This window comes from Giraffa tippelskirchi, chromosome 1 (genome assembly GCF_054371585.1).
Source record: "Giraffa tippelskirchi isolate mGirTip1 chromosome 1, T2T-mGirTip1v1.2.pri, whole genome shotgun sequence".
NCBI classification, from domain to species: domain Eukaryota; kingdom Metazoa; phylum Chordata; class Mammalia; order Artiodactyla; family Giraffidae; genus Giraffa; species Giraffa tippelskirchi.
Window position 1 is genome coordinate 96,557,275 of NC_137275.1, and position 25,850 is coordinate 96,583,124.

A 25,850-nucleotide genomic window follows, 5' to 3' on the forward strand; every position below is an offset into this window, starting at 1 on the left:
ATCAACTCATCTGTAATCAAGTTCTTCTTTTAAATTTGGTAATATTAAGAGAAACAATGGAACCCACATCTCCTGCATTGGCAGGTGGATTCTTTGCCATGGAGCCACCTGGGAAGTCCAAAATATACAACAGATGCAGGTTCAAACCCTGGGTCAAGGAGATCCCCTGGAGAAGGAAATGGCAACCCACTCCAGTATTCTTGCCTGGAAAATCCCATAGACAGAGGAGCCTGGCGGGCTATAGTCCATGGGACTATACAAAGAGACACAACTCAGCCACTAAACAACAACAATTGTTTATTTGCTGAGAGTAAATCTTAAAAGTCCTCATCACAAGGAAAAGAAAGAGAATTTTTCTAACTATGGATGGTGATGGATGGGAAATAGACTTACTGTGATCATTCTGCAATGTATATACATATCAAATCATTAAGTTGTACACTTGAAACTAAAATAACGTCATGTCAAAAATATACCTCAATAAAATAAATGACTACAGCATTGCTCTCCCTCATCCCTTCAGTGGAAGGCCTATATAGAACAAAAAGGCCAAGTAAGAGAAAACTCTTGCCTGTCTTTGAACTGAGACATCAGTTTTTTCCTAACTTATACCTCAAACTGAAATATTGGCTCTTCCTGGGTGTCAGGCCTGTTGGCATAAACACTAAAACCACATTATTCGTTGGGTCTCCAGCTTGTCAACTACAAATGTTGGAACTTGTCAGCCTCCACAATCACATTACACAGTTCCTTCCAATAAATCTCCCTTTCCTCCATAGAGAGAGAGAGATAATTTATATATCTTTATACATCTCTACAAAAGCATGAAGGCCTGAGTCCTGCGTAAAATTTTAATCGTGGGAAGAGAATTAGCCAGCACAAAATACTTAGAAGTGGACAGTAAACAACATTCGGAGAGTGTGGTGTCACAGAAATCAAATGAAGAAGAGGTGATATGATGAATGAGGAGGCAAGGGTATTAAATAAGGTCATGAGAACTGATATGAGTAGAACATTTAAATTTGACAGATGAAGATAATGATAATCAGGGTGGGAAAAGAAACCCATAGAATGATCACTATATCTAGTAGGGTCAAAGATTTATCCTAGTAAATAGTTCTCTCAAGACTTGATAGGATATCTGAAAACAATGAAGAAAATCCAAAAATAGAAGAAAACAATCCTACACATAATTTCAGAAATTGGCAGCTTTTCTAAAATATGTCAACTCTATATGTACCATTACATTGTGAGCATTATTGTGTTACAAATATATTTCATAGTAGTTTTTTTGGTATAGTTAAACTCTTATTACTGCATAGAAAAAAAAGTACCAAAATTCCTAAAGTTTCATAGAAAATCTGATTTTTAAAAAAATCAAAGGAAATTAAATAGTATTAACTGAGCTTTTATAATCCACAAATTAATCACTGTGATGTAGGAATCATTTGACAACTTCTGTTTTCACATCACATCATCTTATGGACATATCCAAGATTTTATCATCTACAGACTTTTCTTAATATTCAGTCAAAAGAACTCAACTTTTAGACTCCTTAGTCCACTGTTTTGCACTTACTTTGTTTCCTAAGTGAGTGATCTTCAGAATTCCATCTTGCCACACTTTTGACTTCTTCATCTTTTGATGAGTATATAGTACCTTATTTCCAAAAGTATAAAGGAAAGAAATGGTTTCTACTTACATGTATTAAATGCTATATATTTTTATACCCTTCCTTTATACAAAAAATATGTAAGACATCACAAAGATCTTTTATTTATCAAAATAAAAGCACAGATATCATAACAATGAAACACCAATTAAAAAAATAAAAGAAATCTGATAGTAAAAGACAATGGAGGGGAGAAAGGAGAGGTAAGAGTATAAGAGTCCTGACACCAAACAGGTTAAGAACCATTAAACTGGATAGAATAGACATGCCAGTTTTTCAAGAGAAAGAAATTATTTCCTAGTTCCAAGCTTTCAAAGAATTTGTTCCAAAGAACTTTGCATAACCAATGTGAACTCTAGGCAAAATACAGGGTTGCCAGACAGAATACAGGGCAATATTTAAGAGATGCATACTTATACTAAAAAATTATTCACTGTTTAGCTGAAATTCAAATTTAACAGAGTGTCCTATTTTAGGTTTGGGTTTTTGTTTTTTTGTTTTTTGTTTTTATTTGGTTGCACCAGGTCTTAGTTGCAGCATGTGGTATCTTCTATCCTCATTGTGGCATGTGAACTCTTAATTGCAACACATGGGATCTATTTCCCTGACTAGGGACCGAACCTGGACTCCTTGTCTTGGGAGCAAGGAGTCTTAGCCATCGGATCACCAGGAAAGTCCCAGGTTTGGGGTTTTTAAAAATTTATTTTAGGTTTTCTAGCTAAATCTGGCAAAACATGTGTGAAACATGAAAGGAAGGAAGGAAAAAGGAAATAGTGAAAACAAATAAGACTTACAATAAATTCTTGGCTTTCCATTGTTCCTTCTGAAAGTAAAGTCAGGTCCAGAAAATAATCAGTGGTCATTCAACTATTTATAGCACCTAAAATGAAAAACGACAAATACTCAACCCTGATGAACAGAATAAGTATCGACTACAATTTTTCCCCACAAATTCTTGACTAGAGGGAGGTATTTAAGTGTTGACACTATGTAATTACCAAGGAAAACACACATGTAGGGAATTCCCTGGCAGTCCAGTGGTGTGCACTCTGCACTTTCGCTGCAAAGGGCCTGGTATGAATCACTGGTCAGGGAACTACGATCCCACAGGCTTCCAGGGTAAGCCAAAAGGAAAAAAAAAACAACCCACAGATGTAATCAAATTATCTGCCACTGAGGACCCAACAGAATAGTAACACCACACTGTGGAAAAAGAAATTTCCAAGTAAAGAGAAAACTAAGTAAAATATATAAAACAATGAGTAGGCTGCAGACATTTTTCCAGGTGCCATAATATGTATCAGAAAATTGATTCTCCCCTCCCCTAGAAGCTCGGTTTCTCTGATAAAGAGCTTCAATTTCTAAAATTCTCTGAATTGCTACGATCACCACAAGATGGCCCCCTTGCATTTCAAATTTTTCCTTTTACATTTTCAAAGTCAATGTAACATAGTATCTAAGGCCAAATATACATTATAATACCTCTCCAAGGAAAAACTTTTTCAATATGATTGCAATGAGTACTATACTTATCCCATGCTATTGGATAAAATTGTTATTGTAGGCAAATCTGGAAATCTAAAATCACTGACAATGAACTGAAGAAGTAAATAGAGATGCCAAAGAAAAGTATTATTATTTTTAACCACTACCTTAGATCCCTGGGCCAACAGCATTAGCAACACCTGGGAGGTAGTTAGAAATTCAAATTCTTGAGTCTTGACCTATTAAATCATAAAGGCTGGCATTGGGGTCCAGTACCTGTAATTTAAAAAGCGCTGCAGGCGACAGTGATACACACTCAAGTTTGAAACCTACACGTATTCAATAAAGCAATAATTTGCAATTCTGGATTAAATTCATCCTTTATACATATAAAATATATAAAAATAGGCCACCTACATGTTATTTATAAATCACATATATTTAGTACTTACTGTGTGCTATGTACTGTGTGTACATAGCGCTAGGCCAAGATACTAAAATGAACAAAATACTACTCCTAGTCTCAAGGAATTTTCAGTATAGCAGGATAATAAACAGTAATTACAAAAAATACGGAAGGAAAAGCACTGGAAGGGCACCCAATTCAGTCTAGGGCATCAAACAAGGTTTCCTGAAAGACAAAATGCATATACTGTAAACTGAAATAATCATTAACCGAGGAAAAATTCCAAGGAGGGTATTTCCAAATAACATGTACAAAAAAGCTGTGGAACACTTAGCAAGGCGTAATCAAGGAACTCGAGTTTATACTCAAGTGTAAGATAGTGAGTTGTGAGAGATAAGACTGAAAAAGTGAGCAATAACAGGAGGCAAAGGGCATTCTATTTTATGCTAAGTTGTTTGGACTTTTTAAAATGACAGTAGGAGCCCAAGGCAGAATTTTAAGAATAAGATTGCATAACCTGACTTGGGTTTTACAGAGATTGCTCTGGCTGCCAAATGGAGAAAGGACAGGGCAAACGGTACACAAATGAGATATGAATACTTGTCCCATGACATAGTTCACAGCACAGGACCAGACCTACAGAGGCACTCCCTTTCAGAAATATAACTCCATATCCTAATCCCTCCCCTCCAGCTTACAGGATTGCTAGATGCCTAATGAATGCCAAGAAGATAACAGAGGTCCAAAGAAACACATAGTTCACTGCTGCTTTTACAGCAACTTGCTTCTAGCCACTGAATGCGTTAGACATTCTATATATGTAGATAAGACTACATAGTGTCAACACAATGCTTGGCATGTAGCAGTTAACATTAGATCTCTTTAATAACAGCTATTATTTATTCAGTGTAAATTATATCCTAGACACTGTTAAAATGCTTTAAATGTTTACACCTTATGGTACAGATACTATTTTTTATATTCATTTTACAAAAATGGAAAGTGAGGTACACAGTAAGTATGTGATTTTCCTAAGATCATGAAGTAAATAAATGGCAGATTCAGAATTCAAAACTAAGTAGTCTAAATTCTGGTGTTCCCATTCACAAAAACTACATTATGTGACTATGGAATACCTACTGTATCAGGCAAGAATGGGACTGGATTCTTTACATATAATATTTATCAGTCATAATCCTGAAAAGTTGTTATTACCACCACAATTTACAGGTTAGGAATCCAGTATTTACTTCTTTAGGATTACTTATATGCTCTTTACCAACTGCAAAATAAATTTCCCCATTGTTTTCCTAAATTAGAAATATTACTTGAGGGATTTGCAATTTAAAAGGTATTGAGAAGGTCCAAACTCTTATAAGTGGTAAATTAAAGGATTACACTTCAAAAAAAAAGGGGAGAGGTTAGATGCTTTGTGATAATTTACTACAGAAATACATACATATCTTCACACACATTATTGTGCTCTTTTATAGATTTATGTATAAAATTCTGTGTTATCACTAAAATATGAGCTGTTCTTGCTAAGTACGATGAGATGTTTTTGGTCCTTTTCTTTTGGAACAAGCAGGATCTTTCGAATCCCTAAATGGTTCACAGATTTAAAAATGTAAGAATCACGAGCCCAATAGCCTTTTAAGAAACTGTCCAGTCCAGACAACCAAATGATGCTCACATTTCATTTGCCAAACGTTCGAATTATCACGATCTTGTGTAACCAGATGACAATGAAGAAGTGACCCTTTGTCACTCCTAAAAATAAACAGCAAAACCATCCCTGGCTCTCACACGGATACCGGAACTGCAAAGCAGGAGTTGGGGGAAGGTGGTAAAGACAAAAAGCACTAATTATTTACAGGTTGCTGGGGCAAGCCATGATCCAACCTTGTCTCCACACAGCTTCCTTACCGGACCCCTTCTGGCGGAGCAAACTCCTTCGCCCGTCGCATCAAAATCAGTGACAGCACCTCGAGCTCAAAACTTCTACCCTCACTCCCCAGAAACTCCCGAGTGGAAATAGCTCTTTAACTTGTTCATTGCTCAAAATCCACTTTCGAACTTCTCCCGCGAAAAGCCATGACATCATCAACTCGCGACCGCACCAGATCAAACCCCAACATTTAGCCCGCCTACCACAGCTCCGACTTGAACGGCCGTTTTCAAACTGCCAATCAAATTCCTCTTTGGCTGCGAGCCTCTGTGGCGACTGTGTTCTCCGATGTCCCGCCCCCACGCTGAGCGAGCCTACGCCTGTGACGTAAACGACGGTCGCACAGCGTCTGGGCTCATGTTTTCCAAGGCGTTCGGAAGAAGTGTCGCTCATATGACGCTAAAATAACCACGACTATAAGGTTCGGGGGACGTGAAGGACTGAAGAACGCAGTCTCTGGCCCTGTATTTTGGGAATTGGACAGAGTAAGTTCTAAGTGTACTCTAGGGTAGCCCAGGTTGGGTGAGATCTAAATTACTCTCAGTCTTTTTCTATGCAGTCCTTTCTGTCATCTCTGGTCCTTCTCATCCCGCCCCCTCCCACCAACCCATCAGTTCAATTGTCCTAGTGTCCTAGTTCTCTGTGCGCACGCGCAAGAGTCCTCTGGCAGCCCTTGTAGTTCCAGTTTTCTAGTGATTGGGGGCGCTTGTCGTCCGGTTTTGGAAGTTTTGGGGCAGTCCCGCGTTTGACGGCTTCCGTGAGGAAGGACGGGTACCTAAAGGGGCAGTAGTCAAAAGGGGAATTGCTTTTCTTCGCAGATTCGAGTTTTGATGGCCAAAAGATAGCGAATGTGGACTTGTGTTTTAAAATTAAGTCATTTCCTTTTTCAGAACGTTTGTCTCTATCATTCAGAGAGCTGAAAATCCAGTTATGGAAGGAAGAAATAATGAGTGTTAAATACAGTGTATTATTGAGTGAGTTAATAGACATACTTAAAGGGAAGCAGATGAGGCGGTTGTTAGGGGAAACGTGCTAGCAGAAAGCTAGAAAGAGTAAGATGCCGTTTAACCTGGGCCTTGAAAATTGAATAGGAGTTGATAACACAAGGAAGACGAGAAGACTCATTTAAAGCAGAGGCACAGAGACAAGAAAGTGGGCACCGCTGAATAGTCAGATGTGACTAGAACTATAGTTCTTAACCTTTTTGACACACCATTTCCTTTTAAAACATGATTTAAAAGATATGAATGAGCCTCCCAGGAAAATGCATATACACGTCTAAACATTTTGCCATAACCTTTTAAAGAAAAATTGTGAAAGACGTTGAAATGGCCAAAAAAAAAAGGTGTCGAGCTTACTTTTCCAGCTTACCTCTGCCTTTCATTGTCATTGAGCTATGTTACAATTATGTAAGTTATAGAAAATAGTAATAATTGAAATAAGTCTTACAGTTATTGCCCTGATTAGTTTTGCATCTGTTAACAAGTTCATTTCAACATTTTTGCTTGCTTGTATTTGTGCATGTCTAGTTTTTGAGTTCACCTTTGAACTGGTTTTTAGCACTTAACTAGTTCCCTGGTTAATTACTTAAATAAAATGATTGACATGTGTTCATTTTATAAATGTAGAAAAGTCATGGTTTCACCTTCTCTTTAAAATTTACCTTTGAAAATTTCATGGGATTCATGATAATTTTTGAAAGCCATCCCAAATTACATGGATTTCAGGTTAAGAATTTCTAAGCCAGCATGTAGAGAATGGATTTGTGGACACAGTGGGGGTGGGGAGGGAGAGAGTGGAACGAATGGAGAACGTAGCATCAACATTTACACACTACCGTGTGTAAAATGGATAGCTGGTGAGAAGTTGCTGTATAACACAGGGAGCCAGTCTGGTGCTCTGTGATGACCTAGAGGAGTGGGATGGAGAAAGGGGAAGGAGGCTCAAGAGTGAGGGGATATATGTATATTTATGACTGATGGTGGCACTACTGTTAAAAAAAATCTTGCCTCCCGTTGCAGGAGATGTAAGATGCAATGTTAGATCCCTGAGTCAGGAAGATCCCCTGGAGGAGGGCATGGCAACCCACTCCAGTATTCTTGCCTGGAGAATTCCTTGGACAGAGGAGCCTGGATGGCTGCAGTCCATGGGGTCACAAAGACTCAGACACTGCTGAATCGACTTAGCACGAACACACAGATGGCTGATTCGTGTTGTTGCACAGCAGAAACCAACACAACATCGTAAAAAAAATTTTTAACAATTTAAAAAAAGGATTTCTGAGTCAGAACATAGACTACATGGTAAGAGGTTGCAAGTGGTTCTACTAAAACGTAGGTAGTGTGAGAGTTAAACATACCTGAGCTTACTTACCTAGCTAGCTTTAGCCAGGTCACTTAACCTTTGAGCCTTTGTAAAAAGAAGTTAAGAGAAACAACCTAGAGGGATTATGAGGATTTAAAACAAGGTGTGTAAAGTAACTGGTGTTACACAGTAACTTTTATTCTTTGTTTAAAGCCTATGAAGCTAGTTGTTTCCTTTAACAATTTTTTAAATATATATACTGTGTTCCCAAAAGATGCTGAAGAATTATTATTGTTGAAAGTTTTAACATCAGAGTCACAAAATTAGATCTGTGTTTAGACAAATTACACAGCTTCTGTGAAGGATGGATGACTTCTCAAACAGTTTATAAACTATTTCCTTGTTATTATGACAGTAGTTGTGGAAAGCACTGGATGAAGATAAGAGCCATTCCAAAGGTTACGTTGATAGGACTTAATGACAGATTGGTAAATGATAAAGTGATAATAAATAGCAGTTACATATTGTTGATTGTGTGCTGTATAGCAGCAATGGAAAGTGCTTTATTCATTTTGATTAATTTTTACAACAACCCTGCTATGTCGGTATATCTTTTATTCCACTTTATAGATCATAGAAAGATGAGGTAACTTGCTCAAAATCCATACAGCTAGTAAATAGCTCAACTGGTTAAATAAGTGGAATATGTCATCCTTAAATAAAATGAGGGTGGTGAGAAGAACAGAACAGACATTGCTAAGAAAGATAACAACTTTGATTTGGAATGTATGGAATGACAGTATACCTATTTGTTATCATAGGACATTGAGAAAGTAAACTATGACTATCATGTAACTTCCTGATCTTCTGCAACCAATGTGTAGGGAAGAGAACTTGTACCATAGCTTATTTCCTGTTTAATCTAACCCATATCCGTACTTGAAAATGAAGGTATATTTGTTTCTGTACAGATTTTTAAGATTGAAAGTTGCAGATGAGTGTTATTCACATGGGGCAAGATTTTCTGAACGTAATTCTCCAAGGCCACAAAAAAAAAAAATCTTGGGAAGGAAGGAGAGTATCAGGGCTGAGAAGAGAACGCTGGGAAAAGTCTGATTTCTGGGAGATTTGTGGCCCTCTGTGTTTATGCAGTTCTGTCCACTGTCTCCTTAGATGGTGGCTTTGATGATGAAAACAAATGGAGAAGTGGTAATCTGCCCTTTATAGATTTTTCAGAAGAGTTAGTAGTGAATTCTGCAGTGACAATCATAGCCTACATTTGTATTTTGTTTATAATTCTACCCCCTTACAAAATAACTTGAAATGCTCGACACTTGACAGTTTATTAGATACTGTTAGTTATATTACTTAACTATTCAATAAATGCCAAGGTTGTGATCAAGCTGAAGTATCTGCCTTCATAGTGTTTATATTATAATTAAGCATGTAGGCAATAAAATTATACTTCCAGGTAGGAATAAGAGGATATAACTATAGAAAGTGGTGAGTGAGGGAGAGGGTAGAGTTATGTTTGGCAGGGAAGGGATATTTTAGATTTGGTGAAAGAGAAAGCCTCTTTGAGAAAGTGACATTTGCAGAGGCCTGTGTGAACAAGGAAGTAGTCTCTGCAGGTGTGACAGGAAAGCTGGGGAACAGCAGGAGCAAAAAGCCTTGAAATGGGAATGCATTAAACTGTTAAAGGAACAGAACAATGGTGTGTTGAGGTTGTAATGAGCACCCTGAAAGAAGTTGAAAGTGATGAAGTTAGAGCGAGATCCCCAAGCCAGATCTAATAGGACCTATAGGCCACAATAAGGATCTTTTATTTTATTCTGACTAGGATAAGAAACCTTTGGAGGATTTTGTTCAAGAAATTGACATTTACATATTTAAATGATCATTCTGGCTGCTGTCTGGAGAATTGATGATAATGGAAGAGGAGTAGAAGCAAGTAAATGTGAGGATGTGTTTGAACTGCAGGCAAGACACCCATGATAGCTTGGAACAGGTGGTTGTGATGGAAGAAATGAGGACTCATATGAATTTTGAAAAGCTAGAGCTAACAGAAATGCTAATGAATTGGCTGTGGGGTGTGAGGAAGGAATTAAGGCTTTCAGTGATTTGCCATCTCAGCAATTTTCCCTGGTATTTTCCAAGATGGGAAAACCTAGGCAAAAAACGTGGTTTGCTAAAATTTGAGTTCAATTTAAGCTTGAGATATACTTCAGATAAATAAGTGAAGAGGTCAGGTGGGTATTTGCATGTTGGAATGGGGAGATAATGGGAGAAGTTGGGAATGGAGAAGATAGGTTTGTGAAACATCAACATATAGAGCCATGGAGCTTAAAGCCCGACCCTCTGAAAGGACATCTGTGTAGATAAGGGAGCCCAGGACTGAATGCAGTCCTGGGCATCATGGAAAGGTAGAGCAGAGTCGGAGGGTCCAGAAAAGGAAATGGAGAAGGAAGACAACTCCTGGAAGCCAAATGAAGAAAATGTTTTCAGTGAGGGAGTTAGCAACTGCAAATGCTCCTCTCAGGAGGTCTGGTAGACAGTGGAGATCATTGTTTTCAGTTTCATTAGAATGATGGAAAGGAAAGCCTGACAGGATGGGTTGAAGTGAGTGTGAGGTGAGAAATAAATGGTTATGCAGCACTAAATGCCACCTGATTGTTTTTCTAATGATTAATTTTGGCATGTAACTTCCATTTTATGAGTTAGGCTAGCATCATCTAAATACTTATGTTTTAGAAATTAGTGCTTAACCGATCAACAGAAGCCTTGTTTTAAAAAAAATAATCTTCCTTGGGTGAGAATGCACATTTAGTTGGAGGTTTGACATGAAATGCATTAATGGCTTCGTACCCTCCTCCTGGATGTCACTTTGAAACAAAATCTGTTTCTATCTGCAGCATCACTGCTGCACTGTCAGATTGTAGCTGACAGACTCAGGAGACACAAATAGGCTTTAATCTAATAACTGTTTACTGAGCTTTAAAGGATATAAGATAGAGTAGGGACAGAATCTTCATCTCATCTGGAGACTTGCCCCCAATCTTCCCCAAATACAGCAATTAACCCAAGTCCACTGCTTCCCCCCACCCTTATCTACAAGACTAGTACGGTGTTTTGGCCACGTTGATACCCAAAAGCTTTAGCCCACCAATCTGTTCTGTCATGCCGGTCACAGCCTCAAGGCCTGCATACCAACTAATAGCATCTCCCACCCCGGTGCACCAGAGAAGACAGATGAAACTACCCATCACCCCAGGTCTTTGCTTACTCGTTTTTGTGTGTGTACAATTTAGTGAATCAACTAAGATGACACCATTCAACAGATTTTTGAATTACTATATACCAGGAAATGGGGATATACCAGAAAGCAAAACAAAGATAGAGTATCCTTCTTACATTCTAGGATAAACAAATTAGTACGGTTTTAAGTGCAATAGAGAAGAGGTCGGGGAGATAGTTGTCTGTCCGTCTGTCCGGAACTTTGCAGTCTTGAGTATAGGAGATATCACTGAAGTGACACTGAAAGTTCAGCAAGTACAGAACACTTTTAAAAATCAAGTGTTTTTATCTCACTGGAGGTTGTGAAATGAACACTTCAGTCTGTCATTCTTATTTATACTAGAATGTATAAAAAACGCTAACATGGGAGGTAAATTTTATAAAAAACGGGCAAAATGCAAGTTTTCACAGCTAATAGTGAAAATGTCCAACATTTGTTCTCTGGTAGACATACTTCAGCCCATTTCCCTTCAGATAAAAGCAAGCTAAGCATTTTATGTCACTAATAATTACTTTTGCTGACTTAAATATTACCTTTTCTTCCTATTTGACAGAAATGGAAACTGAAAGTGCAAATAAAGAAAAGGCAGTGGAAGAAGAAAGCATAGAAAAGAAAAAAGAAGTAGAAAAAAAGAAACGGTCTCGAGTTAAACAGGTGCTTGCAGATATCGTGAAGCAAGTGGACTTCTGGTTTGGAGATGCAAATCTCCACAAGGATCGATTTCTTCGAGAGCAGATAGAAAAATCTAGAGATGGCTGTAAGTTTCCTTCAGTGTATTATACCAGTTTTAAGAGCTGTATCTACTTCTTATCTATATATGCTACATATAATGTACAACATACACTGTATAAAAGTTTTAAGAGCTGTTAAAATATACATGCCACATATAATGTACAGTATACACTGTAAAACATAACAGTTGAAAATGTTTTTGAAACTTTTTTAAACTTATGTTTTCATTAGATGTTGATATATCACTTCTTGTGTCATTCAACAAAATGAAAAAACTGACCACTGATGGAAAGTTAATAGCCAGAGCACTGAAAAGTTCTGCTGTTGTAGAGGTAAGAATTGTTACATATTATGTGTCACATGATACTATTAGTCAATATTGACTTTATGTACTGTTTCAAAGCTGGATTTAGAAGGCACCAGAATCAGGAGGAAAAAGCCACTGGGTGAAAGACCAAAGGATGAGGATGAGCGGACAGTGTATGTGGTAAGCAATTTTTCTGGAAAAGCTCAGAACTGTTATCTCAACAGAAACATTGTAGTATTCAATTTAAGTAAAAATTTATTTTCAGTTAAGGTTTTTAACACTTTATTTATTACTACTAAATTATCATAGGAACTACTTCCCAAAAATGTTAACCACAGCTGGATTGAGAGAGTATTCGGGAAATGTGGCAATGTTGTTTACATAAGTATACCACATTATAAGTCTACTGGGGACCCAAAGGGATTTGCCTTCGTGGAATTTGAAACAAAAGAACAAGCAGCAAAAGCTATCGAGGTAGGTCCACAACCTAAAAGAAAGAGAAAAAGAATTACTAGGTGTTTTAAACAGTAACAAAATTTTGCTTATTTCATTTCAGTTTCTTAATAACCCACCAGAGGAAGCTCCAAGAAAACCTGGTGTGTTTCCCAAGACAGTGAAAAACAAGCCCATTCCTGCCCTCAGAGCAACCGGTGAGTTATCATTAAACACTTTACTAGACATAGGTGCTAAGTAACATAAGTAAATAAAATGACATTGTTACAGAAGAAAAGAAAAAGAAAAAGAAGAAGAAAGGCCGAACAAAGAAAGACGAGAATATCCAGACCAAGGAGTCAAACATGGATGCAAGCAAGGAAAGTGTCTGTAAAAAGAGATCAAGGACCACCTCTGAGAGCTCGGATGTAGAGGTTACTGAACCCCAAAAGCAACCCACAAAGAAAAGGAAAAAGCGAGAAAAAACCGAAGTGTCCAGCTTACCTTTAGTCAAAGCAGGGAAGAGAAAGAGAAGCGGCTCTGAAGACGCAGACTGCCTCACTCCCAAAGCGAAAATTAAGAAAGTGTCTCAGAAAGACGTTAAAAAAGAAGCTCCAGAAGTTTGTAAAGAGAACAAAGGTATTTCCGACTCTTATGTTTAGGATTAGATAAGGAAGGTTTTCTTCTTAACTCATGTCTTTATTTCTTGTTAATTTAGAATTAGAAGTGTCTACGGAAGAGGAAAAGGATACTGGAGATATAAAAGACGGATCCCTACTGAAAGCAAAAAGAAAGCATAAGAAAAAACATAAAGAGAGGCATAAAATGGGAGAAGAGGTTATTCCATTACGAGTACTATCAAAGTAAGTCACAGGTACAAATTACATTGTTGGCAAATGACACACTCCATCACCATTGCTAAAGTGCAATTCCACTTTGAATTGAACAGAGTTGCATATTAGCAACAGTAATGGCCTGAAGCCATGATCTGCACAGAAGTTGCACACAATGTTGAGGTTTAAAAAGGAACCACTGCACTAAAACATGGAAGCACTTATTTTTTTATGAAGTCACAGCAAGTGCCTCCATGTTAAAGTAGAGGGTATTCCTTAATAGATTTAAAGGTACATCTTGAATATACCAAAGACCGGCAGTGTAATTAAGTACTCTCTGCATTTTCTTGAAGTTAAAATGAAAAAAGAGAACTTACCATCTGCATTTTCTTGAAGTTAAAATGAAAAAAGAGAACTTACCATCACTAAAACATGGAAGCACTTACTTTTTTACTACAAAGCAAGTACATCCACGTTTAAGTGGTGGGGAGCCCAGTCTTGGGGAGAAAAAAATCCGTAAGGTACATTTAGAAAATAATCTGGGAACAGAATAAATGTGTCAGCCGGCATGGACGTGCCTGACAAACTTATATTAAGCAAAATGGAAATAATTTCAAGGCAATTTCATCATTAAAAGGACTACTTATTTTTTATCTTTTATTCGAAATTAAGCAATGCTACATTTTCATTTTTTTCAGAGCTTCATTAATAGCCAGTTTCAACAGTTTATTCTGTAAAATATGAGATCGTAAATCCTTTTAAAGTATTTATTTGGAGACACCTCCACTGAAACATGGAAGCACTTACTTTTCCTTTACACAGCAGGTACCCCCATGTTAAAGCAGAGGGGATCCCCTTTTAGCTTCGATAAATTGTATAAGTTGCCATCTTGTATCCAGAAGTGTAATTTGGACTCACTTCTACTAAAACATGGAAGCACTTACTATTTTAAAAGTCACAGAAAGTACTACCATGTTAAAGTTAAAGGGAATCCATCTTCTCGAGAGGTGGGAGATAATTAGAAGAAAGAAAATGGCGTACCTTTTAAAAGAAAGTTTCTTTCTTAACCTTCCTGGATTACAGTTTCCAAAGATTCCAGTTTTCCTCTTGGAGGGTTAAAAGGCAAGGACTTTGGGTACTTCTATTTATACTATTCTTAACTCCTGAATTCCTTTTCCCTTTTTATCTCAGAGAATCATTACAAGAGCCCTTTGTTATTCTAATGTATCAGCTCTCAGGGGATGTATGGTCCTGGGTGGGTCTGAATTTTTTTTTTTTTTTTTGAAGTATACAGATGTCAATGTTAACAGCTAAAACCATTACCACAGATATTCTCCTTTTTAAAAAAAAAAAAAAATCCCCTATCTGCTTGTTTGATGGCACAGATTAGGGTAACAATGAGTGCTCCTGCAGAGCCAGGAGAGGCATTGTGTTTCTATCTGGAGGAGCTCTAGCTGTTTGAAGAAACCTCTACACGTTGAATGTATGTAAATAAATAAATTGCTTCGATGGGGTGTTTTTTTTCTTCTTAGAAATTCCTTTGACTCCAGTAAATACTGAGGAATGTTACCTTTCAAATTGGAAGCAGTTTAACAAATCTTAAAATTTTAATTTTTCACCCAGAGTTGACTGACTTTTCTAGTAAATGTTACTAGTTAGTTAATTCATTGCTTTTATTTTTGTCAGTCAAATATTTGAAACATACTCAATAATTGAATCAGCAAATATAAAACATTTAATCTGAATGTTGGGACAGAGGGAACTCCCCTTTTCTTGTTTGCCAGATGGACTTAGAACTCAGGAAATAATTTAAGTGTGTTTAAAGAAAGATTGGGAGAAGGAGTGGTTGTAAGTCACTGAATGTTTGTATTTTGAGATTTTTTATTTAATGATCTGTTGTCACTGTTTAAAAGTACAATTATTTTCACTATAGGACAGAATGGTTGGATTTGAAGAAAGAGTATTTAGCACTGCAAAAAGCCAGCATGGCTTCTTTAAAAAAAACAATATCCCAAATAAAATCACAATCAGAAATGGAAACAAATGGAGTACCTACTAATTCTGGAACGAAAAATGAAAAAAGTAAGCATCAATATGATAGTTTTTGTAGCATTATATTGTACTTATACTAAAATGCACTGAGTTATTGTAGGATAAACTTTAGTTTTGGAAACTCAATTCTGTAGTAGTTGTTATTAGAGCAATTACTGATTTCTCAAGTTGTCCAGATGTGATTTATCCTTAACCTAAATATATTTGAAGGGCTCATTTTAAACTGAATCTTTTTACTCACATAAATTTTCTATATACAGTTTTCATTAGTAATCAAATTTAGTGATGAGTGCCTAGTTTGTAGTTGATCAGGTTTGTAGAAACAAAGTTCTTTGATATTTATATTTTAAATTCCCATAAGTTGAAAATATAAATTCCCGCATTTGAACTGTAACTTACCTATGCCTGTTTATTTCTTTATTGAGTAAAACAATTTGTTTGCTGAAAGGGGACATTTTTCCTTTAAGATTTTAAAAGTGTTCTTCTAATGGTAAAAGTTTGCATTTACAGTAATAAGAGTTTCTGTATTTTACTTTATGGTAATTGTAATAAATAGTATAACTTACAACATAATGACCTTATGAGTAAGTTTAAATTACTTAAATAAAGCTGGGAGACCATTATTGATAGTCTAGAGCGGGCCTGTAAGTGTTAAATTATTAAATGTAAGATATTTTTCTGGTCTTTTTCTTTTCGCATCAACAGCAAACAGTGAAGAGTGTGGTCCCCAGGAGAAAGTTAATGCAGCAGGACCACAGTTTGTGAGTGGTGTGATTGTGAAGATCGTTAGCACGGAGCCTTTACCTGGCAGGAAACAAGTCAGGGTAATACTTTTGAATCCCCATGGTAGTTGTTTCTCTTTCTTCTTGAAAACCCCCATGTGAAAGTATTTTGAATGTGGAAAATGAGGCAAATCAAATTAGAATTTGTTCTCTTGGGGTAAACTGCTTATTGGGTTTGATTCCATAATAACCCTTTAAGTCTGACTTGAAGCAAATTCTAACACCTGAAATTCCTTACTGAATCAAATATATAGTGAACTTAGTTTAATCATTTTATAGGAAAACAGCAATTTGTGCTTATTTTTATTGGTGCCCCAATGGTTGTGTATAGGAAAAGGATGAAACCCTACTGTAGTTATTATATATCAAAAGAGGAGATTAAGTAAAATGCTTTCCCAATATTCATTTTTTCAGGGGACCTTTTCTGTTTTTCAGAAAAATCCAGAGAAACTAGACTTGGGGGCAATACTTAGGGATAAAAGTTTCATAAAGATTGAATTAACATTAAAGTTGGTTTCTGATTGTTTCTAAAATCAAACTGTAACTATTTGCTGTTGTCTTATTTGGAGCAAACAAGAGAATTTGTCATTTGTTTTCATTAGAGCTTTTAGTTTTCAATAAATTCCTAAAAGATTTTGCGACTTAAAAAAATCAGAACTATTTTTTTAAAAAAATCAGAACTAAATAAAAGGGATAGTGTGCATATTTTTCACTTACCATAGACTTAGTTTATTTTTGTCTGTTAATGAATCCTCTTGAGAATTGAAATTTTCTCCTGAAAAAAATGCAGGGTTGTTGTTTTTGGCAAGAAGAGCCTTTTAAAATCTTATTCCTAAAAGTTTTTTTGGTATTTTCAGTCCACACTGATTATTTTAAAATTTTTGAAACATACAGGAAAGTGTAAAGTATTTTGAAACTCTCCAAAAATTTATAGTTTACACTTTAAATTCCTATTCCTGCTGTTCTCGTCTTTTTTCACTTTAGAGAGTTTATCCTCTACAGCATTTTGTACTAGCATGGCAATATTTGTTATTCACATACTCTTTTTACTGGGAGTACCCTATTTACTTTTAAACTTTGTCATCCATTTAAGTGAAACTCTTTTTAAACTATGTAACGTGTTCTGCAACATAGCAAGTATATTTATAATTCTTACACTGACATCAGCACCATGTGGTATGTTGTTTTGGTTTTCCATAGACTGTTACCAATCAACATTTTTTAACTTCTGTAACCATTAAAATTGCTCATTGTAACCATCTGTAGAAACCCTATCCCCTAAAATCCTGTAGCTGTCACTAACAAGTAAATCTAGACTCTCACTATAGTATTGATGAGGAATTTGGTCAATCCCAAATTGATATACTAGCTTGCACTTCAAAATTTGGTAGCAAAATAGACTTTGCAATAAGAAGGGTTAAAAAATTGAAGATGTAAATGCTGCTGTGGTTAGATGGCCCAAGTTTTAAAAGAAAAATTACTCAAAGTTTGTTATTTTGAATAACTGGAATAGGTTTAATTATATCAGAGACATTTTATTATCTAAATGGTAATTATGTCAATTACAAATTCTTCATTTTTGATCACCAAAATCATAAAATAAGGGCATTAACCAAGTTATTAATTACTTACATTTTGCTGAAACAAAAATTGAGCTATGATTCTTACTGCTGTCTGCGAGTTGCCCATGTGATTGCCCGGTTAATTTGTCATTTTAAGAAGGGTTTTAAATCTGGAGATTGGCCTGACATTATAATGGATATTTAGTAAATATCTTTTGAATTGAACTAATTGAATCTGTCTGATAAATCAGTTACAAAACTCACTACTACCAATGAACACATTCACATTTCATCACTTAATACCTTATATTTCCTTCTTTGTGTTTAAATTAAATACTCATTAACTAGATAGAGAAATGGGAATAAATTGCAAGTATATTTCTCTCCAGTTTTCAGTTTTTAAATTGAATTTGCCTATAATTATAAAGTGCTTATTTTGTGATAGGCAGTGTTTTAAGTGTTGGGATAAATTAAGACTTAGTACCTGGCTTGTATTAATACATAAGCATGGATTTTCACTACTTATTCTTTATTATTAGCTAGTGCATTTTTCTTATGAAATCATATTTCCAGGTATTGCTGAGTTCTCTCTGTAATTCAGAATTTTAAAATTCAACATCAAAAAGTCGTCTAGGGAACTATCTGGTGGTCCACTAGTGAGGACTCCAAGCTCTCACTGCAAAAGGCTTGGGTTCAGTCCCTAGTTGGGGAACTAAGATCCCACAAGCCAAGGGGCGCGGCCGAAAAAATATTTCTTTTAATAAATAAATAATCTAAGTTAGTTGTACCTTGAAAATTTGGCTTTAAACTGAAGGGGTTGAGGTAGGTAGGACTTTTTTTTTTTTTCCTTTCAGTTGGGAACCTTCAGTTACTTCTTTAGCTTTATAAATGGAAGTTGATGAATTAAGAATTAGTGTAACATTCCTGCATAATTACCTTGCTTACACTGTAGAACCTGCTGTGAAAAAAAAAAATGACTTGGGAATGCAGGAATCTTGTTAATTTGCCCTCACAGCAGGCCTTATAGGTAAAACTTCTCATTGCTATGTGACTCGAAGAGGTTGTTTAGATGTTTTATCAGAATAAAAACTCTGGCCCTATCTATATTCCCATAGACAACTTGAGAACCAAACATCTTTCTCTGCTCCTTGAAACTTTTTTCACAAGTGGTTATAAAAAGTTTGCATATATATTAAGTCCTAAGCGATTTTGTACAGGTAAGTGGAAACACAACTTCTTCCTTAATGCCATTTCACTTTTGTGTTTTATTTTATTCTTTGCTTACACCCAAACATGAAACCCTTCTTCTAAATTTGAGCTTTAGAGGAAAGTATTTGTACATTCTGTACTATAGATCTTTTTTCCTTATGCCATATTGCCATCTAGTAAGATTTTAAAGATACTGTTGCATGAAAGAAAGTTGTTAGAGTTGATGTTAAATTGGTCCTCAACTTTGTCCAAGTCCATTTCTAAGAGCATTTGTTTTGAGGTCTTTTTTTTGTTGGTGGTTTGATTTTTGGTTTGGGGTCTGTTTTGGGCGTCTTCCTTAGTAGCTTATGGGATCTTAGCTCCTGGACCAGGAGTTGAACCTGTACCCTTGGAAGTGAGAGTGAAAAGTCCTAACCACTAGACTGCCAAGGAATTCTCCATTTGTATATATCTTGGAAGCTAACTGTTTGAAATGAAATAGTTACTCCTCATTTGAAATGATATATGGCTCAATTTTATAATAGATCCTACACGGGAATAATTGAAATGTTTTTATTATTTATTTTAAGCCCTTCTAAATTCTAATGCAGGATACTTTGGCAGCAATCTCAGAAGTTGTTTATGTTGATTTGCTGGAAGGAGATACAGAATGCCATGCTAGATTTAAAACTCCTGAGGATGCTCAAGCAGTAGTAACTGCACATTCAGAAATTAAAAAGAAATACTGCTGGAAACTAGAGATTCTTTCTGGTAAAACTTTATAGAACCTTCTCTCTTGTTTTTTTTTATTTTAACAATGCTTATTGTGGGGTGATTGTTTTATAATTTACGATTTTGGCAAATGAAACTAGGTGGAGGTTTCTTTACACTAATATACGTAAAATGGCATTAAATAAATCGGACATCTATTCTGGTTCTACTGAAAATATAAAGCTTTGGATATGTTTCTTCATCTATATCCTTATGTTCAGTGGTAAGCATTTTTGTGTGTTTTTTTTATAAGGTGATCATGAACAGAGGTATTGGCAGAAGATTTTGGTAGATAGGCAGGCCAAACTTAATCAACCTCGTGAAAAGAAAAGAGGCACTGAGAAGGTAATCATTTCATACTTTGCAATTTAAATTTCTGGCTGTTTTCTTTTATAACTTGGTGGTTAATGATTATTTAAAGATTGTCTTAATGGTAAAAAGCACAATGTATTTAGAGTGTAGTTTTTAAAGATATGAGTCTCCACAGATAAGATTGAGAAACTATGCATATTATTCCCAAAAGTAATGGAAAGCTTTATTCCTTTTTCTCTGGAAGAGCTGACAGGGGAAATAAACAAGCTTAAATTAGTACATTAAATAATTTATAGGAAAAAAACAAATAATAATAATTTAAAACAAGTCTCTCTTTCAATAATTTTACTTTAAATGACACTTAAGAATTTATCAGATGTTTATTGTTGCTAGTAGTAAGCTGTTTATTCTTTTTAAAAATGTTATATGTGTAAAAGTACATCTTAAAGTACTTACAGCAAAATAGGGCACATAATAGTTAATATTATCAATTTCTAAATGTATATCATAAAAATCAGTAAAATCCAAAAAGATGTATGTGCATTATTTTATGATTGGTTAGTACTTGAAAGGCCATACTTCCTGTGTTCTGGGTTTGTTGATTTGTCCTATTTATAAAATTCTTTTTTTTTTTAATTGGAAAATCAAGTTTTTTCATCAGTCTTGCATCTCCTAGGATGCATTGGAATTTAAAATGATTTGGGAGGAGGTTTCCTACTGATCTTTGTTAATTCTCTTTCCGTGAATGCAGACTGAATTTGCTGAGATAAGAGAGAGAGGCCTCCTTCCTCTTTAAGGACCCTTTCAGATCTATGAGGTGTTAATTTCAAAGCCTACTTAACCTTTGATTAACTTAAATGTTAAAATCATTAATCCAGAACTCACAATTGAAATGAAATCACTTTGTTAAATAATACTTTTCCTTCTAATTGGTGTAAAATATCACTTATTGTATATATTTTTAAAACTAGATAAAAGCAGTTTTGTTTTTAAGAAAGACTCCATCTGCATAAATTAAATTTGAGACAAGGAAATAAACATTGACAGAGAATTTTACAAATTGGGTTGAAACCAGTGAGTAATTCTGTCATTGAATTGAAGAGTTCTCATGTATTGGTTAACAGGATCAGGCTTTTAGCATTAGCATGATTTGCATGATAAGCTAACATCTGAAAGAAGAGAATCCTAGCTAAAGCAATGAAAGTACTAGTTTGCTCATTTCATAAAATGAAAAAAAGTTCCACACAACCTAGCTTCTCAGAGGAGAGGAGGTTATTAGTTTACTACTTTGTTAATTCATTTAGTTAACATTTTTGGTATTGGTCTGTGTTAGCCACTGTTTGAGAACTGAGTGTTTAGCCGTCAGTAACAAGGTCTCCTTTCATGAGGCTTAGAGTTAATATAGGTCAGATGATGACCAGTGCTGTGTAGAAAACTCAAAAGTATAATGGGATACATCAGATGAGATTCCTTGGGAAGGTCTCTACAAAGGTGACCATAGAGCAGACCTTAGGGAAGTGAGCAGACAAGCCAAGAGAATTTAGGTGCTCCACTTTACACTCTGAGGCAACAGAAAGTACAGAGGTCTTGAAGGGAGATTGTCAGACTAGGAGGCCAGTGTAGCTGGGGTACAGGAAGCAAGCAAGCATGTTAGTAATAGAAAATAAGTATTTAGAAAAAATTAACAGCCAAAAGTATAGTGTAAATACCTCCCTGACCTGCCATTCTACTCTTCCCACAGTAGTGTACTTGAGTGAAAGAAAAACACTAATAGAAAATCCTGGTTCTTCTTTTACTTTGTGGAGGAGAAGGCTACTGGGGACAGTTTTCTAAACTCTATTCAGTTTGTATAGAATTAAAAGACAATTGATAAAGAAATACCTTATTTTCTATGTATGATATTTTGACATATAAAAATCAAGTACAGATAAATTAAGACCTGTGACAAAAGCTCAGTAAGATGAAGGAAAGACCTGCCAAAAGGGGTCTCATTCATTCTACCTCAACCAGATCTTTCTAGTGAACCCTATCACGTAGAGCATTTTAGTAAAATTAGATAACAGGTATTGGAGACACAGTGAGGCTTTTCTCATTTTTCTTTAGCTTGTAAAGCACGTTTGAATTTTTTGTTGTTTTTATCAAAATGATCCTTTCCTTTATAAAGTACTGACAGGCCAGCTATTAAACACATAAAGATAGAATTAATAAAATTTGTGAAAAGCATATGGTTGTGAGTTTTAAACACTTAAATTTTGACTCCACTCATCAGTTTGCTTTTAGTTTAATCTGAAAGTGACTTCCTAAAAACTTACCACAATAAAAAAGATGAAAAATAAATAAACGTGACTTCCTACCGATGACCACTTATCACCAGTTTAAAGAAACTATTTTAATGAATAGTCATTAGAATCTGTGTTTACAAGAGAATAAGATTTTCATTTCCTCCAAAGCTAAATATGATACTTTAGTTTTTCTATCAAGAAAGCTTTTGGGCATTTTAAATGGTCTTCTTCATTCTGCATAATTTCATTTGCCTTCTTTAAAATTTTTGATTATTTATGTAAGGGAGTAGTAATAATTACTCTTAATAGCAGATCCTTATTTAGAATATTTCTCAAATTTGTAAGCAAAGTTTCTTAATAACTAATACTCAAACCCAAAGGGATATGATGGAACAAAGATTGGTCCTCAACCCTCCTAAAATGTCAAAAAAAATTTTTTAACTTTACATTGGCACATTTGTGATTAATAGTGTTGTATTAGTTTCAGGGGTATAGCAAAGTGATTCAGTTACTACACATATACATGTGTTCTTTTTCAGATTCTTTTCCCATTTAGGTTATTACAGAATACTGAGGAGCATTCCCTGTACTGAATAGTAGGTCCATGTTGGTGGATTTATGGTTATTTATTAATTAATTAATAACCAAATTATTGGTTATTTTTAATTGAAAAAAATTTTTAGTAGTCTAGAACTAAAATGCAAGGATCTTAGATACTTCAAAGATTTAATATCTGCTATATTTAATAAGCTCTAATTTAGGCAGTTCTCTCTGTAACTGATTTGACCTGAGCTTAATTCTCTCATTTGTTTTCCTCTTCCCCTTTTTAAAAAATTTTATTCAAGCTAATAGTTGTGAGATTTTTCTAGTCATTATTATCTTTCTGTTTTTAGGTATCCAGTTCCTTCTAATTTCTGATTTTTTTCTCTGTAGTTAATCACCAAAGCTGAAAAGATTAGACTTGAAAAGACTCAACAAGCAAGTCAACACATTAGATTTTCTGAATATGACTGAAAAAACTTTTTTTTTTTTACCTCTTCAGATTTAACTGGATACTAGAGCTATTCTTAGGAATATCTTTTTTTTATGGTGGTAATGCATAATGTTTTTCTAAAACCTACATGTAATTAAATAGTTGTTCTTTAACTTGTAAATATGACTTTTCCTGGAGACAGTTACATTGTTTACCACAGTTTTTCTGTAAACCTTGCACTTGTTGAAATTATATGACACAAATCAACCTCAGAGTGATTTAGAAAATAAATGTGTTTGAAATTATCGTTGTTTGCTGTTTTTATATTACAAAAACAACATATATGCAAAAATAATAATACTATCTAAATAAATAGGTTGGGGGAAATGTTTAACAGAGAATGCTCATTGTGCTTTTTATTTTGCAACTTGCTTTTTCCATTTGAAATATCTTAGATACCCTTTCATGTTGATTTATACAGAGACACATGTGTGATATTTCATTCTGTTTATTGTACTTTGCCTGTCCGAGCTTCCATTGAACTGACCATGTGAACTGTTTGCAATTTAAATGTTTTAAACATATTGAGTTTGTTTTCATAAATGAACTTAAACATTTTATTTTGATTAGACAAAATAAAATTTACCAGATGCTGTAAACACAGAAAAAAAAAAATCTTCCAGGAACCAGCCTTTGGTACAACTGAAGTGTATCATTTTATTCAGGAAAATCACAGAAGGGAGTGTTGAAGGCCTTCCTAGAACTGAATGTCCAGGGATGTATGTGACTGGCATCTTAATCTTTCATCAGGATATCAGGAAAGCACTCTGGACGACCTTGGGATTCATTTCCTTGGGCTACAAACCCATTTCTAGTCCCATCAGCTTTGTCCAGCAGTGGGGGATTAACTTGGCTGTCCCTTGGATGCATTGTGGGAGGCAAAGAATCAAGAATCTGTTCACTGCTATGGGCCAGAGATTTGAGGAGATTAGCTGGATCAGGTTGGGATAGCAGCAGCTTACTACCAAAAATAGGCATGCTGGCAGGTTGCCACTGACTCACTAGTTTTTATCTCCCCATGAAGAAAAGCTAGCATACACACTCATGAAGAAAAAGAAGAATCAGTAAATAGTTGCTAAACCCTCTTATGAGGATTATGACTAAATATGCTCTGGTTGATCCAGAATAATCAATAGTAGGCGTATGTCTCAAGAATTCAGTTAATTTCAAAGAGGGCTGTCATAAGGTGACTTTGGAGAGGTTATCAAGTAAAATTTCAGAAATTCTCCCCTTGGCAGTCTTTAAAACAAGATAATCAAGACACTGTTGTAGCACTTGGGAGGCATTAGTGAAGTAAATCAAAGATCCCTCCCTCATGGTGCTTATATTCCAGCAGTAGGTAGAGACAATAAATAAAAATAGGTAAAAATTACACAATATTAGATAAGTCCTAGGGACAAACAGAAAAAGATGGAGGGGGAGAAAATTTCATTCATTCATTCTTGCATTTATTCTTCAGTTCACTTAACTAAAGGAATACTTACTTATTTGACTCTGGCTTCCCTGGTGGCTCAGACGGTAAAGTGTCTGCCTACAATACGGGAGACCGGGGTTCGATTCCTGGGTCAGGAAGATCCCCTGGAGAAGAAAATGGCAACCCACTTCAGTACGCTTGCCTGGAAAATCCCATGAACCGAGGAGCCGGGTACACTACAGTCCATGGGGTCACAAAGAGTTGGACATGACTAAGCAACTAACACACTAACATATCAGACACTCACACTGTAGACTTCAGAGACATGAAGAAAAGGTAAGGTCCCCTGCCTTTGAGGAATTTACAGCCTTGAGGGAAACTGGCAAGTCAACAACATAAATTGGCAGTACAATATAAGTAACAGGACAGTTGCTCCAGATGATATGGGATAGGTTCCTGAAAGCAGAGTTCTAATTCTGCATGATCTTTTAAGATATATACCCTTTGATCCTTCAGGTAAGTATATTCCCTTCCTTATCCAACACTTAGCACATAGTAGTTGCTTAATAAATGTGAGTTGAATATGTGTTTCATGATGTTTCCCAGGATCAGAGGTTGATTTAGTTGCATAAAGGATGTTTTCTCTTTCAAGTCACTGATTCCCAGTGTTCATGTTCCTTTTTTTTTTTAAGTGTCTGCTATACACCTATCTGTGTGCATGTCGATGGGGTTTGCTTCCCTTAACTGCAGTACTGATTTAAGCACCTTGCAGTAGCTCCATATCACTTTCACAAAAAAACCTCGTTGGCTATTGTCTTTTGTTACTTGTTTGCTGTGTTATCTCAGTGAAGTAGGTGCCAATGGTATCACCACTTTACAAATGAAGCTGAAGCACTTGCCAAAGATCATAATAAATAGCTAGTCTAGGATTTAAATTCAGTTTCTCTTATTCTGAAGACTGCACATTTAATGATTAGGATACCTCCCTTTCTCCCAACCTCTTGCCAACTTCTTTTCTTCCCTACTTCCTTTTTAACCA

At 35.5% G+C, this 25,850-nt stretch overlaps 2 protein-coding genes across 13 annotated transcripts in view; one reads left to right on the plus strand and one right to left on the minus strand.

The window, feature by feature from the left end:
* ZGRF1 (zinc finger GRF-type containing 1) overlaps positions 1-5,669 on the minus strand; it is a 58,036-nt gene extending 52,367 nt beyond the window's left edge. For 2 of the 6 annotated variants that reach the window (XM_081484833.1, XM_081484818.1), the window contains exons 1-4: positions 5,439-5,669; positions 3,326-3,434; positions 2,468-2,553; positions 1,580-1,660 (exon numbers count right to left, since the gene is read on the minus strand). In XM_081484833.1, coding sequence (XP_081340959.1) covers positions 1,580-1,660; positions 2,468-2,536 — 150 coding nt within the window. In that variant the 5' untranslated portion in view covers positions 2,537-2,553; positions 3,326-3,434; positions 5,439-5,669. Of the gene's footprint in view, positions 1-1,579; positions 1,661-2,467; positions 2,554-3,325 lie in introns of all 6 variants that reach the window. The other 4 variants (XM_081484825.1, XM_081484789.1, XM_081484809.1 and 1 more) reach the window with 3 other exon arrangements.
* A 234-nt stretch (positions 5,670-5,903) lies between these two features.
* LARP7 (La ribonucleoprotein 7, transcriptional regulator) lies at positions 5,904-23,642 on the plus strand. Of its 7 annotated transcripts, none has more exons than XR_014051987.1 (13): positions 5,904-5,997; positions 11,665-11,868; positions 12,075-12,175; positions 12,247-12,330; positions 12,460-12,624; positions 12,707-12,800; positions 12,874-13,221; positions 13,301-13,445; positions 15,349-15,497; positions 16,173-16,291; positions 19,590-19,770; positions 20,024-20,115; positions 23,298-23,642. XR_014051987.1 is itself a non-coding variant. In XM_081484899.1 (13 exons), the coding sequence occupies exons 2-13, from the start codon at positions 11,667-11,669 to the stop codon at positions 23,376-23,378; spliced, it is 1,740 nt and encodes a 579-aa protein (XP_081341025.1). In that variant the 5' UTR covers positions 5,904-5,997; positions 11,665-11,666; the 3' UTR covers positions 23,379-23,642. The 7 variants fall into 7 exon arrangements, 3 of the variants coding, with proteins under 3 accessions (XP_081341025.1, XP_081341041.1, XP_081341036.1); XR_014051993.1 differs by having other exon boundaries at positions 12,877-13,221; XM_081484899.1 differs by having other exon boundaries at positions 19,611-19,770.
* Positions 23,643-25,850: the final 2,208 nt, after the last annotated feature.

Bases quoted from the DNA above. Each gene is read 5' to 3' on its own strand.
- LARP7 (XM_081484899.1), top strand. From the start codon at position 11,667: ATGGAAACTGAAAGTGCAAATAAAGAAAAGGCAGTGGAAGAAGAAAGC. The intron at 12,625-12,706 runs GTAGGTCCACAA...ATTTCATTTCAG, and splicing joins AAGCAGCAAAAGCTATCGAG to TTTCTTAATAACCCACCAGA. The intron at 13,222-13,300 runs GTATTTCCGACT...TTGTTAATTTAG, and splicing joins AGTTTGTAAAGAGAACAAAG to AATTAGAAGTGTCTACGGAA.